This window comes from Adiantum capillus-veneris, chromosome 22 (assembly GCF_014529385.1).
Source record: "Adiantum capillus-veneris isolate H3 chromosome 22, ASM1452938v2, whole genome shotgun sequence".
In the NCBI taxonomy this organism is placed as follows: domain Eukaryota; kingdom Viridiplantae; phylum Streptophyta; class Polypodiopsida; order Polypodiales; family Pteridaceae; genus Adiantum; species Adiantum capillus-veneris.
The window spans coordinates 102,359,518-102,376,242 of NC_140952.1; the positions used below are offsets into that span (position 1 = coordinate 102,359,518).

Consider the following 16,725-nt stretch of genomic DNA (forward strand, 5'->3'; position numbering starts at 1 on the left):
ATCATCCCATAGGTGGTGGTGGGGGCCTAGGAGGGCAGAGATCCTCAGTCCTCCAGAAAGCAGCCACACATGGGCGGCATTGAGGCAGGAGTCTCCCTCTCTAGATCTCTCTTGGTGCGAGGAGAAGATGCACCAGAAATTCTCTCTTAGAGCTTGCTAGGGTTGTTGCCCACGTTGAGGCCGAGTCGAAGGTATCACAGATAATAATAACAATAGCAATTATCTGTGCCAGGCATCTATCCGCCGAGGGCATGTCTCATGTATGCTGGGTTGGGCACATATTTGCAACATGTTATCAGCATGGAGAGCCTCTCTCTCTATGGCATTCCAGCATAAACCATCATCAAATGATGCAGCTTTTTCAGCCACCTTTGATGTTTCGAATCTGCTAAGGAAGAGAATGAGCAATGCATTCAGTAATAATGGACCGAATGTGTAAACCGTGTCTCTCTCACGTGCTCAAGAAAGTCCATGCACTGCTGAATGGGAAAGAGGCTAGTGCTTGTGCAAAAACCAAATACTCTGTATCTAACCGCCACAGCTTTTGATCTACACCAACAGTCATTCGCTCTAAAAAAGCATGCAGAATGTTAACTTATTTGGAAGAAACACACAGACTAAAACTCATGTAACAACACCCTCAATGCCTCATGTACAAATAAAACTAATGTAAAAACACCATTATGCAAAAATCCCAATCACAAATGATATTACAATTTCCACATAGCTATGCTGGTACAAAGTTTCAATTTCAGTAATGCCTGTTGTCATACAGAAAGATGTATCTTACAGTATTTACAAGGTCGAATACTCGCACATGGAAGAAAATTTACATTTGCCGTTACACCACGCACTGTCTAGAAAAGAGTTACTCTGAATAACCATGAAGCAATCAAGACCAGTAGCACACAGACTACCAACGTGTTGCAAAGCGGCTGATTCTGCCAGCACCTCTCAGCACGACTCGAGCCTTGATGGGATGCTTCCATATCATTCCACAGAACTCCATTTCTGTTTCCCAGGATGTTTTGAGCTGTTGAGCCACATATTTCACAGGTCCTGTTGAAAGATACAAATCTCTTCAGCCTTTCTTAGTCAGTGCTCAAAAAAAAAAACTAATAAAACTAAATTAAAGAGGTGAACAATCTGTGCCGGTAATTGGAGTAAAATCTTACAAATTTAGCTAAGTCTAGCTACCCCGTAACATTCTCCACATGAAGTTTTGGAAAAATACTTTCGCCTAGCATATTTGGATACGAAGTCACCAATGTAGGAAAGTGCAATTTATGGACCTTCAGTAGTTATTCTCAAGACATATAACGAGCTCCATCACACACAAACTAACCAAAATTTGTCACGGAGCATGTATGCAGGACCTGCATCAACAAGTCCAGGCACTTTAGAGTAGTTGCATACCCTCTGATTGCACATGAGCATACCCAGTGTCTACGTGTAGGCATTGGGAAGTGTTCCTATGCACTTGCATTAGTACCCAACTAGGTATTTACTTACATGTGAAGCACCTCTTATAAGTGAGTTTATTATGACATTCCTTGAAATCGTGGGATTTTTATTGGCATTGCCCGACCCAGCTTTAATCCCATATATAAGTGACCCTAGGGGTCACTTCTCAAGCATAAGTCAGTGCCCTTATTACCAACACCAAGTACCCGTAGTACCTCAGCATCTCTTGCGTTTTTGCACCAGATCAGCCCATCAACACCGACGTTTTTAATCTACAGTAGCAGATTTGCATCGCCGTCAATTTTCAGCCCTCGCGATTTCAGAAGTTGCAGATTTCAGCCATAGTCCCGGCGTTTCCAGATTCAGCCCATAGATCAACCATTGTTTTCAGTTTTCAGCCCATCCCCGACGTCGGCCAAAGAAAATCAGCCCATAGCCTTGTCAAGCTTGTAGATCCCATGCGTTTTGCATTTTCAGCCCTTAGCCTCGCAGATCCAGGCATCCACAGCAAGATCCCAATAGCATCTCAACATCTAGGACCATTGTATCAGCATTTGTTCAATCTAAAGCAAATACCTCTCTGGCGATAGAGAGGGGGGCACTTGAAGGGGCGTTTGAGACCCACCTGATGTTCGAATCCTCTCTCTCTCTCTCTTTCACTCAAAGGACCTTCACTCACAGTATCATTCTCTCTAGTCATTGTGCATCTCTCATGAAGTAAAAGGAATCTTGAGTACGCATTGAGCACTCATCCTGAGCATTCACCATCAGTCACTTCCGCCGCACATTAGCAACACACCTTAGGATATGTATCCTTTCTTGTATGTCTGTGTTAGCGTATACTCAATACCCACCTCTCAACATGCACCTCACTTTGTTGTATGTTGCACATGTGTCACGCCCCCATTATGAGGAGAAGGCATTAGTGTATGCATCTTTGGTGGGATTCCAACTTAAAAGCCGAAGTGGTCGTTGTTGTGATCGTGATGGTAACTGAGCTAATTCAGGTGCCCTAAGATGCTATATCAATGACCTATTTCTTGTCTCCCTTCTACTACAGTTACCCTTTAATGCACACTAGTTCCACAAGTCGCTAACAATCAATCAAAGAGACAATGGCTGTTGCACAGTCCATTTGTAAACTGTCAGCTCATCTCGTAATGTTAAAACTGCAGTTTCCTTTGGAACAAATGTTTTCCCATACATGCCTCGCGAAAATGGAGTAATCATAGGACTTGACCCTCTTAATTCAATCATCTAAGCAATGCAATTGCATGTTACACAGGGACCAAATGTCCTTGCTTCCTAATCAGCCAATGCAAATGGGCAATAATCTGCAAATTAAGGCTGGGTCTTACCGATTGCCTTTGATTGTAAACCAAGTCTCCGCGCAACGCTGGTGTGCAAGAGCCAAATCATCCTTGCACGCACAGCCCAACTTGATGACATGGCCAGCACTGGGGCTTTTATCAACAGTGAGATGACAAACACGGCAGCATTCTCCTGGGACCTCCTCATCGACATCCATTTTCTTGGCATTGCTAGAGCCCCATCCCTTTTCGACATCCGAATCAAAAGCTGAAGGCTCTCCACCAGGCTGATCCGAGTAGTTCACATCGACAATACCATGAGGGCTCTCACTGAGGCCTTGGTCATGGTGTACGGGGCTCCTTACCATAGCCTGTTGATCAAGACCTGCACCACCATTTGCATGCTTGTCACCCTGCGTCTCTGGAGAAGATGTTGAGCAGCGCCCTTCCTCAAGATAAGCTTCTGCATCATGGATGTGAGGGCCTGCATGCGCACTTACTGGAGAAGAAGAGCTTGGGTTATGAATAGGATTCACAGGACTTTCAACAGCTGATGGCGCATTTGAGATGTCCATCTCAGAGCTGCTGAGACTCATCGAAGAATGAATACTACCTAGCTGTGCAATTTTTGCAATGGAGGAAAGCTAAGACAGAATCCATGGCTTGAATATGTTCGTCCTGGTCTGTTGCAAACCATGGCGGAAGCCCCATATGGGAAAGAGAAACCCAGATAGGTACACACACCAAAACAAATTGGAGTCCGGGAGAATGTCTGAATCCAGCCGAAATGACCGAGGAAAGTTCCTGTATCATGTGAGTGAACACTGAAAACCCTAGCTAGCTACCGACGATGACTGCAGGCTGCAGACAATTATATGGGGAGTTTTAAACAGGGTCGAGATTCCAGTGACTAGAGTCTAGACTTCCACTCTAGAGTCTAGTCACCGGCCAAAATTTCTGGAGTTGAGGCTCCTCAGGCCCCGGTCACATTTGGACGGGCAAGAGAGGTGGCAAGCAGCTATTGGCTCTGCGAAAAGGGAAACTTGGGCCGGAGGCCATGTCAAGTGGCCTCGGCCAAGTTCTCACACTCCATGGCCATCTGCAAAAGGCGACGGGGGAGTGCAGCTGACAGGCACGAAGCTCTCGTCGTCAGCGTGAAGAGTGAGCGTTTCAACATTTAGCGAGCATTGGTTTGTTGCTGCAGACGGTCCCCTGCTTCTTTGAAATCGTGTGTGACATGAGAGGGACTGGCCACCAACAAAATTGAGAAGGGTGGGTGCGGCCATGGGAGCATGGGATCTACGGTGAGAGCATCAAACGTCGTAGATCTTATCGGCACCAAAAAAAGTAATCTCGGGTATAAAAAGTAATCTTGGTAAAAAGTAATTTCGGGTACAGTACTCGAGGTTACTTTTTGTACCCGAAATTACTTTTCGAAACGCAGACTCGCATTTAGTATAAGAGTAATCTCGGTCCCATACCATCAACAAAAACACGCGAGTGCGCTCGTGGATATAAGGCATGGGAGTCTCAAAGGTGAGGGGTTCGAGACACGGGTGCGAAGTACCCGAAATTATTTTTTGTAATCCCGGGTACTTGCCACGATCTACGACTCTCCTTCATCCCACCATAGATCCCACCCCCTAAATGCTTGTGTCACTTAGTCCCGTGGGTTGAGGCTGGGTTCAGACGAACTGACATCAGAGAAGGGGAAAGGAGCGTGCGTCTGTGGTGGCGCACGCTGATTGGAACAAATAGTGTGGCAGGCTTCCGGACCCACCTCAGAACCAACGAGCCCCGCCCCCCCCCCCCCCCCACTTGCACCTTTTTAGCGATCCCACCTCCATCGACAGTGGCAATGGCAGAACCCATTCGTTGCAGTGTTTCCGCCTCCGCCTCTTGTGAACAAGCCTTTTAGAGGCAGTTCAAGAGCCAACGATTGTCGGTCGACTCGTCTGAACTTAGCTTGAGTCATTTCCCAATTAAATTACAAAATTTTCGCTAGGTTCTGAAGTTGCCTTGAAGAAAACCGGTAACATTTTACAAAGTTTAATGTAAATACGGCAAATGCTTTTTAAGTGTGTTCCTTTTTTTTTTGCATTACAATTGCGAGTGGTAGAGTTAAATTATCAATACGAAAAATGTACATTACGTCTCAAGCACAATTTGTGCCTTTAGGAGCCAAGAGATACAAAAGGGTGCTTAAATATTTTCTGAGCCAATTCTACAGAGTCTATTTAAACTACTAGTATGTGACCCGCGCGTTGCCGCGGCTACATGTGCGTCAATTGAAGCAACCATTGTTCTCCTTCCCTTCACATGCAGAGAAAATGCGGGCAAATGCCTATGATTCTCATGTAAGCTTTTATAGCTCTTTAATACACTTGTGGATCAACCACCACTTTAACTCCTTTCTAGACGACAATGCATGACAACACACAAGGTTTAAGTGCCTTCCACATTCACATCAACCAAGCACAAATCTATCTTTTGGATCAACACTATGTCTACCTTTTCGAGTGTAAGATTGAACAACTAATGAAGTGTAGTTACTCTCCACATTCTTGTGGATTGACCAAGGACAAATCTCCTTCTAGTTGGTCATGCGAAGCTCCAACATACTCCTCCTAATCATGGCAAGTTTAACCCTCCCCCCCACCCGCACCCCCCCCTCCCTCCCCCTTCTGTGTGTGTCTGTGTGTGTGTGTGTGTTGAGTTCAAGGATTATCAGGTCAATTTGAGATCTCTTGAGAATGAATTAAGTAATGGGCTCCCTTCGCATGATGTCTTGTCTTAACATCCTATGTTCCTCTCTAAGGAGGCAGCAAATTTGTGATTAGGCTAGAGACACCCCCCTCACACAATTAATATGGGACCCTAGTGAGTGGTAGTGGCCCTTAAATAGACTAATAAAGAGCTGGTATCCTTCTTTAGATATAGTTTTTGCATTGAAGGACGAATTCTTTAGATGCATTAGCATCCCCTCTCACCATCCTTACCAATCAAGGCATTGGTCATGATAGCAACTCTTCCCTGCTTCTCTTGTGTAGTTTTGGTCTTGCATTTGGGGCATCACAGTCGACTTAGTCATCAACTGCTATTTGTTGGCACTCAGGATGCATGTACTAGCCATGACCCAACATGCCAACATTACACCATATAATAGCAGTGTGTCGTTTGCTTCTCAAAGGTAGTATTCATGATGGGTGTGTGACCTGGGGGTGATTGCATGGCTATAGCAACTTTGTCACTAAATGTGGATAAATTTCAAAATTTACAGGTTGGATTGCACTCAATCTAGCTAGCATGTACACTTGCATCTACCAAGACTCGTCACATGGATGTTAAGGTCTCTTGCAATTGACCATAAGCAGGTTAGTAATATAAGGCGCATATTGTTTGTTTGTGTACATTTGGGCATCATTGGCACCTTAAATTGTGAGGGCAATGAAATCAGAAAAGTTCACTCAATCGTTTCTCTTTGCAAGGGTTTTGGGCATCATGCTAAAAGAAAGACCGTGCTGCAAAATACACACACACACACACATTGTTCCTCTTTGAGACAGAAGACTGTATTCAACCATTCATATGCTTGCCCTTAGCCATTTGGCTTAGTTCCCAATCCCTTAAATGTGAGACAAAGCATTGAGGCACTACATGGAGAAGAGTCTCTTTTTGTACACGAATTATACCCCTTAACAATTTGAGAGTGCGACCATCAGACCCTACATGAGTGCTCAGCTTTTGATCATATCAAACTTGCTTTGCCCACATTTTAGCCCATACCATGGCCTACATACCTTTCTCTCCTAGCCACCTCATGGATTCAACTTGTCAGTGGCCACCCTTATATCCATAGTCTTCAAGCATGTTACATGTTGTACTTGGTCCCATAGGTCAATCTGACCTTTAAGGATGATCTCTCTCTCTCTCTCTCTCTCTCTCTCTCTCTCTCTCTCTCTCTCTCTCTCTCTCTCTCTGCTCCTGTTAACCTTTGAGGCCACTGTGATTGTTTCTATGATATTAAAAGTTATGTCCCCCTCTCCTTGTATAAGTATGTGCGCATGCAAGCCCTTGAGTTCAAGAATCAACGTTCATCGGCTAAAATTTTTAGGACTCTTGTGATCTTCATATTCTTCTCTCTCACTCTCTCTCTCTCTCTCTCTCTCTCTCTCTCTCTCTCTCTCTTCTAACTTGCTATGCAACATGACGACTTGTTGCCAACAATGTTTGGATTGGAATAGGTTTGCCTAAACCTAATAGCTGAGAGTCAAGATTAGTCGGTCTCAAGATTAACGGGTTTCAAACCACGTCAGTAGGAAGAAAAACATCTCTCTCTCTCTCTCTCTCTCTCTCTCTCTCTCTCTCTCTCTCTCTCTCTCTCTCTCTCTCTCTGTGCATGTCTAGTTTGTAGTATTAAAATGTAGCATGTGAGAGGCTAAGAACCTAGTCGTGTGTACCAGCGAGTCTGCTTTTTTCTCGATCACACGAGCCGGCTCTTCTCCCTCTACCTATCTAATCGTGGTAGTTAAGAGCCTCGAAACGGACATAGCGTTTCACATGGTTGACTTTTGAGGCCCTTTCATGATTAGCAGGCACCTGCTCAAGATTTGTCTCATCACTCAGTCATATCAAGCATTTATCTTTCAAGCCACCGATTTTTTTGACTTGCAAACAAAGATGGAAGGCTATCTAGTCGTTCCAAAGTGACCAGGCTCTAAATGTAAGCAAAATGACATGGGAGGTAGCCCTGCAATGGAGGCACATACATGGACACATCCCTACTATAAGAGACCAAGTCATCATTTCTAGGGGGAGGCAAAGGGCCCGCATTAGGTATGCAACACCAAGGACGATCCAAATGAGCAAAGGATTGCTAACTCCAAGACCAAGGCCAATACCTTCGACTGGCAATGATCATCCTCCAATGCAATCACATCAGTGTTCTGGAAAAATTATTTTTCAGACATACAAAATTGCTTTCCTTTAATTTTGTAAGAGAAAATTTAGAAAAATTAGGTTTATTTTGCAGGTTTTTACACTATTTTTCTCTATTTTGGGACGATTTCTCCTTTTCCTCTTGCCCTCAACCAACATTTTTGAAATTGAAAACGGCATGGTATTAAGTTGAGACACATCTTTCCCAAACAATCAATTGAAGACCTGCCTTGCACGATCGTTGTAGTGAGAACTGTAGCAGTAGGAAATGCCACCTGTTTCCTTGCAGAACCTCCTTTTTCCTTGCCTATGTAAGGAGTTCGAGATGTGAAAAATTGGGAAAGCTAAAATCTTGGATGGTCACGTTGGAGCTCTCAACATTGTAGCATCCGCTGACAGGCCGAAAAAGTCGAAGAAAGTGTGGAGACGGATGTGGGACTCTCTCTCTCTCTCTCTCTCTCTCTCTCTCTCTCTCTCTCTCTCTTTTGGTGTGGAGGGCCGTAGCTAGGCAAAAATGGAGCTTGTCGGGATGAGGCGGACATGCAGCGGTAGAGGAGTAGGTGGCTTAGCAAGCACTTGTGGCAAGTGGGACATGTATTGGATCTAAAGTCTTGACATCCTGGCCAACAGAGGATTGAGGTTGTATAAGGGTGTGGGGCTCGTAGAAGATCAACTATGTTTGTAGCCAGGGGTGTTGATAGAGGAGACTACATGAGGCCTCTTGCGACAGCATTTGAGAAGTTGTACATGAAGTAAGTAGTGGGTTGTGTTCATGATCGAGTTTAGGTGGCGGTGGTGGTGGTGGGGGGGGGGGGCACAATTCTCTGCCAAGTGCCAAGGCCAATCAATGATACTCTCTCTCTCTCTTTCGAACAGAAATAGACACACTCCTTAGTAGGAATGAATGGGATTGGCTCTCTCTCTCTCTCTCTCTCTCTCTCTCTCTCTCTCTCTCTCTCTCTCTCTCACACACACACACACACACACACACGCATAGAGCTGCAACAAATAACGATGACATCTCTCTCTCTCTCTCTCTCTCTCTCTCTCTCTCTCTCTAACCTACCACACACAATGATGGTGCCGTAGAAAATGAGACCCGATCTCTCTCTCTCTCTCTCTCTCTCTCTCTCTCTCTCTCTCTCACACACACACACACACACACACACACATTCGAGGCGGACCAACTTATCGATGCATGGCATATCTCGTTGCTCGTTATTTTTCCAAGCTTCAAAGTAGAGCCACCCTTTACAAAAACAAAAGTAATCACTCTTCAAAATTGAAGGCTAAAGTGAAATTCCATGGCCTACTAAAGAGTTTAAATAATATAAATATATATATAGTACTAAGTATTGTGACCTTTTGACAAAACTGAAAAGTCAAAACTAAGTCTTTTCATTTTTTACCATCACGGGACTTGCTACTTTACTTCACTTTTATATTTCAAACCAAATGAAGTAAGTGGTGGGTTATGTTCATGATCGAGTTAAGGCGGCGACGGTGATTTGGGGGGGGGGGGGGGGGGGGGGGGGGGGGGGGCAACACAATTCTCTATCAAGTGCCAAGGCCAATCAATGACACACACTCTCTCTCTCTTTGGGTTGTGTTCATGATCGAGTTTAGGCGGCGATGATGGAGGGGGGGCATAATTCTCTGTCAAGTGCCAAGGCCAATCAATGGCACTCTCTCTCTCTCTTTCAAACAGAAATAGACACACTCCTTAGCGGAAATGAATGGGATTGGCTCTCTCTCTCTCTCTCTCTCTCTCTCTCTGAGACCTGCGACACACACGATAATGGTGCCGTAGAAAATGAAACCCGATCTCTCTCTCTCAAACCTGCGATGTGCCACATCTCTCTCTCTCTCTCTCTCTCTCTCTCTCTCTCTCTCTCTCTCACACACACACACACACACACACGCACGCGTGCACGCACGTATGAGGCGGACCAACTTATCCACGTGTGGCACATCTCGTTGCTCGTTATTTTTTCAAGCTTCGAAGTAAAGCCACCCTTTACAAAAACAAAAGTAATCACTCTTCAAAATTTAAGGCTATAGTAAAATTCCATGGCCTACTAAAGAGTTTAAATAATATAAATATATATATAGGACTAAGTATTGTGATTTTTTGACAAAATTGAGAAGTCAAAACCAAGTCTTTTCATTTTTTACCATCAGAGTACTAGCTACTTACCCTTCACTTTTATATTTCAAACCAAATGACTTCTCACTTACTCTTCACTTTTACATTTCAAACCAAATGTTTTTTGAAACTAAGGAGAGAGTGACACGTGGATGCCCTCTCCTTCCTTAAAACTTTTAAGCTCAATTATATATAGTATAGATAGATGTTACAACCTTGCTACTTACCCTTCACTTTTATATTTCAAACCAAATGACTTCTCACTTACTCTTCACTTTTACATTTCAAACCAAATGTTTTTTGAAACTAAGGAGAGAGTGACACATGGATGCCCTCTCCTTCCTTAAAACTTTTAAGCTCAATTATATATAGTATAGATAGATCTTACAACCGGTGGCCATAAGTGCAAAGTAAACACTTACTCTAACACAAAGTATGTGCACATTAAACACTTCCTCTAACATAAAGTATATGCAAAGTGGAAGCAAGGGTGCCCTTTTTCCTTTAGCTAAGGCTAATGTTGTTACAAAATAGCCTTAGCTAATGTTAATCACTTACACCTAGTCATAGCAGAGAACTATTGTTCCAAGAGGTTTGCACGCATGTCTCATTGAGAGAATTTCACAAGATACCTCACTTTGGGGGAAAAAGAAAAAGAACAAGTTTGGATCATAATCAAAGATCTTTCCACGTGCAGGGAGGCAAGCAATGCCATCTAGAAATTTCTCTCTCTTGGTAGCAAACAAAATACCCTTTGTGTAAATTTTATAACCTTTTTTCCTTTTTGACAATTGAGATCCGCGCTTAGCATGTAATTCGTCTAAATATAATGAAGCAATTTATCTCCTAAGCCTGCATAACCAACTCAATTTCTAGATTTAGCATCTTGTATTGATAGGCAGTGAGTCGTGTTATGGAGAGCTAGAAAAAAAATTTATCTATGGAGAACTTGAATCTGAGAACAAGGGTGTTCTGGGAATTTTGGAAATTTTGAAGGATATTTTGGGAATTTTTGCTTGGATTCTGAGACTGGGAAGGGATGAGGAGACGAAGAGATATTTTTTGAAGCGGGTATGTGGAGCAGAGAGAGAGAGAGAGAGAGAGAGAGAGAGAGAGAGAGAGAGAGAGAGAGAGAGAGAGAGTGTGAGTGGCAAACACGCAGGGCGAGGTGATGTGCGTGTATGTACGTGTGTGAAGCAAAGGGAGCTAAAGTACTCGAGCAAGGCCAGAAAATGATCGTGAGCTATGCTCGGTATAGGGGGGGTAGGTGGAGGCGCTCTTGGTGTGCTTTCGAAAGCTTGCCAGGGCTAGGCTAGTTGAAGAGGACGAGCTCAATTCATAGAAGATGGCGCGAGTTGGACTAGACTCGACTGCGTTGGGTGTAGCTAGTCTGCAATTATAGGAGCATGTCTGCACCCAAGCCCTCTCGCATCCTGCCCCTTTGTCCCTACCTCGAGCTCACATCTGCCAACGAAGCTTTTTTCTGCGTGTGCAATGCAGGTCTGGGAGGGCGTCAACCGAAGGATTGCTTGCAAGGGAATGGTGACAGGACGAAGGGCGACGCACACGGAGGGCGGGGGAACAGGGGAGTGCTAGTTTGATTTTTTGTTTCGAACACATAGCGATAGACATCCGATCTCTGTAGATTCCATGTAAAAAGTGAAGAGCCATTAGGTCCTTAGAGAGAGCATGCATGGCAGCGATTGAGCAAAGCCAATAGTTAGGGCATGGTTATGAGGTAGGGCACTAGGAGGATGGGGAGGGAAAGGTAGCTGAGGAGGAGTACAATATATGCACAGGTGTCGCAGCGAAGACGGAGACGCAGGAGGTACAGAGCGGACGCATGCGAGGATGAAGGTTGTGGAGCGCACAAGACATGACGCTTATGGGAGGGGAAAAGCAAGGAGCGATCGCATCTTTTGAGATTCGCGTTAATAAACAGCGACCCAAAATACCCTATGGATGGCATCGTGGCAGATGTATTTTCTTGGGATAATTACCAAAATATCCCTCTTAATTTGTGAAAATTCCCAAAATATCCCTTTTATTTGTGGAAGATGTCATGCGTCGCGATTCAAGAAGAAAGACAGATTTTTTCGGATCTAGATCGAAGAAGGGGTGGGGAGGCCAGGAGCAAAGATATCTTGCTTCTCCGAGTTCTCTCTCTCTCTCTCTCTCTCTCTCTCTCTCTCTCTCTCTCTCACACACACACACACACACACACACACACCGTACACACACACACACACACACACACACACAATTGAGTGCATGGAAACAAGCCTCTCTGTGTGTGCGCAGGCTGGACGCATGCAGGAGTAGGGAGGGATGGTGTACATGAAGACGGCAACAAGAGAGGAAGGGAGAGAGGGGACTCTGCATAGAGGGAGGCGGTAATGCACATGCACGTGAGTGCAAAATAGGACAGAGGCCGCGAGAAGACAGAGGAGGCTCTCGACTCTACCATCGAATATCTAGAGGCTTTCTCTCTGTTAATGGCATGCGTCACCGAAATGTAATTAGGGGAGATGGTGGAACACAAAGAGAGAGCGCAGTCCGAGAGAGAGAGAGAGAGAGAGAGAGAGAGAGAGAGAGAGAGAGAGAGAGAGAGAAATACACAACAAGAGGGAGCGTGCAGAGGACAATGGGATGCCGTTTTCTTTGCAAAACTAACAAACGATGAAAGAATCTATTTAAATTTCAGCTATTTAAAGAGTGTCGAACGAGTATTAAATTGTAAACATTGTATTGAATGTTCATCACTTATAGATATTGTACACAATAAGTAATTGTATTGCAGTTCTAGTTATCTTGTGCTTTGTCTTATTGTTGTCTATTCTTTCTAGGGTGTTATTGTTGTCTATTTGTAACAACTTTAGCCTTAGCTAATGTTAATCATGTATACTAGTCATAGTCATAGATGAGAACTATTGTTCCACTAGGTACTGTACAATAAGTAATTGTTTTCGAGTTCTAGTTATCTCATGCTCTATAACACCCTAGAAAGAATAGAGCATGAGATAACTAGAACTCGAAAACAATTACTTATTGTACAGTACCTAGTGGAACAATAGTTCTCATCTATGACTATGACTAGTATACATGATTAACATTAGCTAAGGCTAATGTTGTTACAAATAGCCTTAGCTAATGTTAATAGCTTGCACTAGGCATAGCTAAGAACTATTGTTCCACTGGGTATTGTTCAATAAGTAATTGTATTCGAGTTCTTTCTAGGGTGTTATTGTTGTCTATTTGTAACAACACTAGACGGCCCCAATTTTGGCAAGCAGCTATAATACATAGAATTTGTGGAGATGCTATCTGGATTAATCCATGCAGAGCTACATGTCATCCAGGATTTCGTCACACGAGACGTGTTGCAGCTAGGCTCCAGAGAGGTAGGGGTGTATTTTTTCGAAGTGTGTTTCAACGCGTACTCGGATTGTGCGTCAGAGCTTCTCCTCGCTGCACTTCTCTCCGACTGGTCGTGAGACATACAGGTACTATGGTCAGTTCTCTTGTCTTCTTCAGCTGGTCTCGACAACAGCTGTGGGTTCTTTGGCTCTGTGTTTAGCTGCTGCGCGTTATGCATTGTTTAGCTACTGCATAGGCCATGCATTGTTTTCTGCATTTGGTGGCACAGGTGAGTCGTTAGGCTATGTCTTTTGGGTGCTGCACGTGATGAGGTAAACATGCATTGTTTAGCTACTGCATAGGGCATGCATTGTTTGCTGCATTTGGTGGCACAGGTGAGTCGTTAGGCTATGTCTTTGGGTGCTGCACGTGATGAGGGAAATTGTGAGGCTATTGGGCTGTGTCTTTACGGAATCCATAGAGTGACTAGTATTTGTTTAAGCTATCGGGCTCTGTATTTAGGTACTTCGTACAGTGTGCAGTATTTGTTTAGGTTGTGCATTTGATGGGGGGCCTTGGTGAAGTCACTCCATGTTTGACAGCGTGTTTCTTTTGTGCTTGTTGGTGCCCTCACAGTAGATGGCTTGAGAATGGCCAAGCTAAAGTCCGAGGCACGGGGGAAAGGGAAGCAACCTGTGACGAACACTGAAGGCTGTAATGTTGGCTTGTCAAAACTGAAGAAACCGGAGGCGAGAGTAATAGAAGTGAGTGTCACCATATCTGTTGGTGGTGGTGATGTAGACGTAGGGCTGTTGGGGTGCATGCGCTTGTTTCTTGAAAGAGAAACATTAGAAGGACTATGTGCATTGGAGAGAGGAGGAGCGCTACTGCACCTTCAACTACAGATGGTTATCCGTATTTGGGCAACCTCGCTGATTGCAGTCAATAGGAAGATAAAAGAATACTTAGGTTGGGCTAAGTCGGCACCTGCAGGCGCAATGGTTTTGTGTCGTGGCCTAAAGCAACACAAGATGCATACGTTTGAGGGCATGGTAGGGTATTGTTTAAAAGACCAAGATGAACCACACTTTCAAAAGGTTGTCCACAATATAACTAGTGACGATGTGAATGCCGGTGTAGAACTGTATAGCTTATATGGTGCTGATGAATTGAAGAATAGGGTTTGCCTAACACCGACAAACATCTTCGATAGAGCGCTAATGTATTGGAAATTTAAGCTTCGACATCCAACAGGCAACGACTTTCTATCTACACTACATATAATGGTGAAGAGTGGGAATTACTACCCATCGTCATGCTCGATAACTCCTTATCAAGGCCGTGGAATGCATCTTCCGAAAATCAGAGCGTTGTGGAGGTGTATGATATACCCATCCACAGCAACGTATGAAGACATTTTGAATACTTTTGTCAGTGATGATGCCTATGCGAACACACAATCTCGTGCTGAGTGGTTCAACTCCCATTGGCAAGAGACACAAAGGTATGCTTATGATAGTTCAAGTAGGATTGTATGTGTTGTCAACTTTTTGACCATGGCCTGCGTCTTTTGTAGTCCACCAAGAACTGTTGTCAATGATTTTGATGTTAAACCTGCCATAAGAGATCCAAAAATAGGGGATGATTTCATTCCGCTTGTACATCGTGTCGACGTAACGACAGTTGCATAGTCTGGTCTGTTTGCTAGCAATAAGATTGTTACTTTTCAATCTAACCAAAAAATATAAATTGATGACGATTTATTTTTGTTGCAGTGTTCAGATGGATGAAGAAGACGAAACCCGGATGGTTCAGCTGAGCGAAACACAACCTGATGAGTCTTTTGCTATGGTAGAAGATGCACGTATTGATAGGATAGAGGATGCTCTTGCTGCAATTTTGAAAGAATTAGTTGGAGACCAAACCAGAAACACCCGTCCACTGCGGTCAGAACTTATTGAAGCGATACATAATTTGAGGGACACCATCGAGGAATATGCAATCAACGTTGCAGACGTACAAGTAACAAAGCTGGAAGAGCAGATTTTGTCATTGGGCAAAGAACTAATGGCTCTGAAAGCACAAGTCAACCGCCTTAATGCGATACTATGTAGGTTTTCAAATATGCTGAATCGCAGCCAGAATGCATGATAAATTTTGGACATGCAATTCGAAGTCGTGCTGCTTTCTAATAATGTAAATAGAGCAAGTTCTGCACATGTTTTGAGCTTTTTGTCTATAGAAAATCTGTAGCTGCTTCTGTTATGCAATGTACACAGTGTTTAACACATCTTCCTCTCTCTGTCATCTCTGTGATGAGTAACTACAGTCTATGTATACTGCTCATGTTTTGAGCTTTTTGTCTATAGAAAATCTGTAGCTACTTCTGTTATGCAATGTACAGAGTGTTTAACACATCTTCCTCTATTTGTCATCTCTGTGATGAGTACCAACAGACTCCTGATACACTGGCTGCTTGGTCTATGGATATGTGTCTGTGAGTGTTTTGCACACTGTCATCAATGCCTCTGCCATCGTTTCAACACCGTCAGAAGTCTGTTTGCGATGCAGTCGATGTCAAAGACTGCGGTTCTGTACGCCAAGCAGGACGCATCAAGAAATTTTTTTTTTTTTGTCACGTGCGCAAAAAAAAAATCCAAGTCAGCAGCATCCCCGTTGATTCGCGTTAATGCGCGCCTAGCTAATGTTATTACAAATATCTTTAACTAATGTTAATCACTTATACTAGTCATAGCTGAGAACTATTGTTCCATTAGGTATTGTACAATAAGTAATTGTAGTTGAATTCTAATTATCTTATGCTTTGTGTCTCATTCTTTATAAATTATCATTTAGACTAATATCGATTGTGTGCTCCCAATCCCTATTGTTTGATTCATTTCTTTGGTTTTTTATCTTTTGATCATTTAGTCAGTATACTAAGGATCTTAGTTTAACAGCTCACCCTCCATTCGAAAATAGAATCTCCAATTTTTCATTTTGGTGATCGTAACGATGAGCTAAAGAGCTCATGAGTAGTTCAATAATAATATTATGGTTAAACGTTAGCCAAGACATCATTCCTACCATACTCACGTGCATAAGGGACATAGAGTCAAGAAGGCTTGAACACAAAAGACATCCCAACAATGCAAGCAAAACATAGTGACCTAGATCCAAGCAATGTTATGGTCACTATGTTTTGGATCATGGTTTAACGGCTAGGCATGTGGAATGAGGATAGTTGAACTTGTAAAGTACTTTTACTTTATTGATGTTCCATGTTAGTGGTTTAGGTAGTTGCGAGACTGATGTGTGCAGAAAGGATGGAGGCTTGCGGTGCAAACAAGTTTTGATGTTCATTTTCATTTATACGTTAATGGCTTTGCAATTTATTATTTGTAAATACCATTGTTTAGGCAATAGACTAAGCGTAGAGAGATACAAGTGTGAACCACCTCTTGGAATGTGTGGTATATGGATTGACATGCAATGCTTTTGTAACACAGG

At 43.4% G+C, this 16,725-nt stretch overlaps 2 protein-coding genes across 2 annotated transcripts; one reads left to right on the plus strand and one right to left on the minus strand.

Annotated features, from left to right (window-relative positions):
* Positions 1-665: 665 nt before the first annotated feature.
* Positions 666-3,649, minus strand: LOC147429928 (uncharacterized). The gene is made up of 2 exons (XM_086496118.1): positions 2,823-3,649; positions 666-1,059 (listed from the first exon to the last, which is right to left on the minus strand). Exons 1-2 carry the CDS (start codon positions 3,368-3,370, stop codon positions 858-860), a joined length of 750 nt encoding a protein of 249 aa, XP_086352244.1. The 5' UTR covers positions 3,371-3,649; the 3' UTR covers positions 666-857.
* A 10,216-nt stretch (positions 3,650-13,865) lies between these two features.
* On the plus strand, positions 13,866-15,366 carry LOC147429929 (uncharacterized). Its single transcript, XM_086495072.1, has 2 exons — positions 13,866-14,437; positions 14,991-15,366. The coding sequence occupies exons 1-2, from the start codon at positions 13,866-13,868 to the stop codon at positions 15,364-15,366; spliced, it is 948 nt and encodes a 315-aa protein (XP_086351198.1).
* The last annotated feature ends 1,359 nt before the right edge of the window (positions 15,367-16,725 follow it).

Excerpts from the sequence above, each read along its gene's own strand:
- LOC147429929 (XM_086495072.1), top strand. The coding sequence starts at position 13,866 with ATGGCCAAGCTAAAGTCCGAGGCACGGGGGAAAGGGAAGCAACCTGTG. Across the intron at positions 14,438-14,990 it reads ATCTTCGATAGAGCGCTAAT|TGTTCAGATGGATGAAGAAG; the intron begins GTATTGGAAATT and ends TTTTTGTTGCAG.
- LOC147429928 (XM_086496118.1), bottom strand. The coding sequence starts at position 3,370 with ATGAGTCTCAGCAGCTCTGAGATGGACATCTCAAATGCGCCATCAGCT. Across the intron at positions 1,060-2,822 it reads TTTACAATCAAAGGCAATCG|GACCTGTGAAATATGTGGCT; the intron begins GTAAGACCCAGC and ends ATCTTTCAACAG.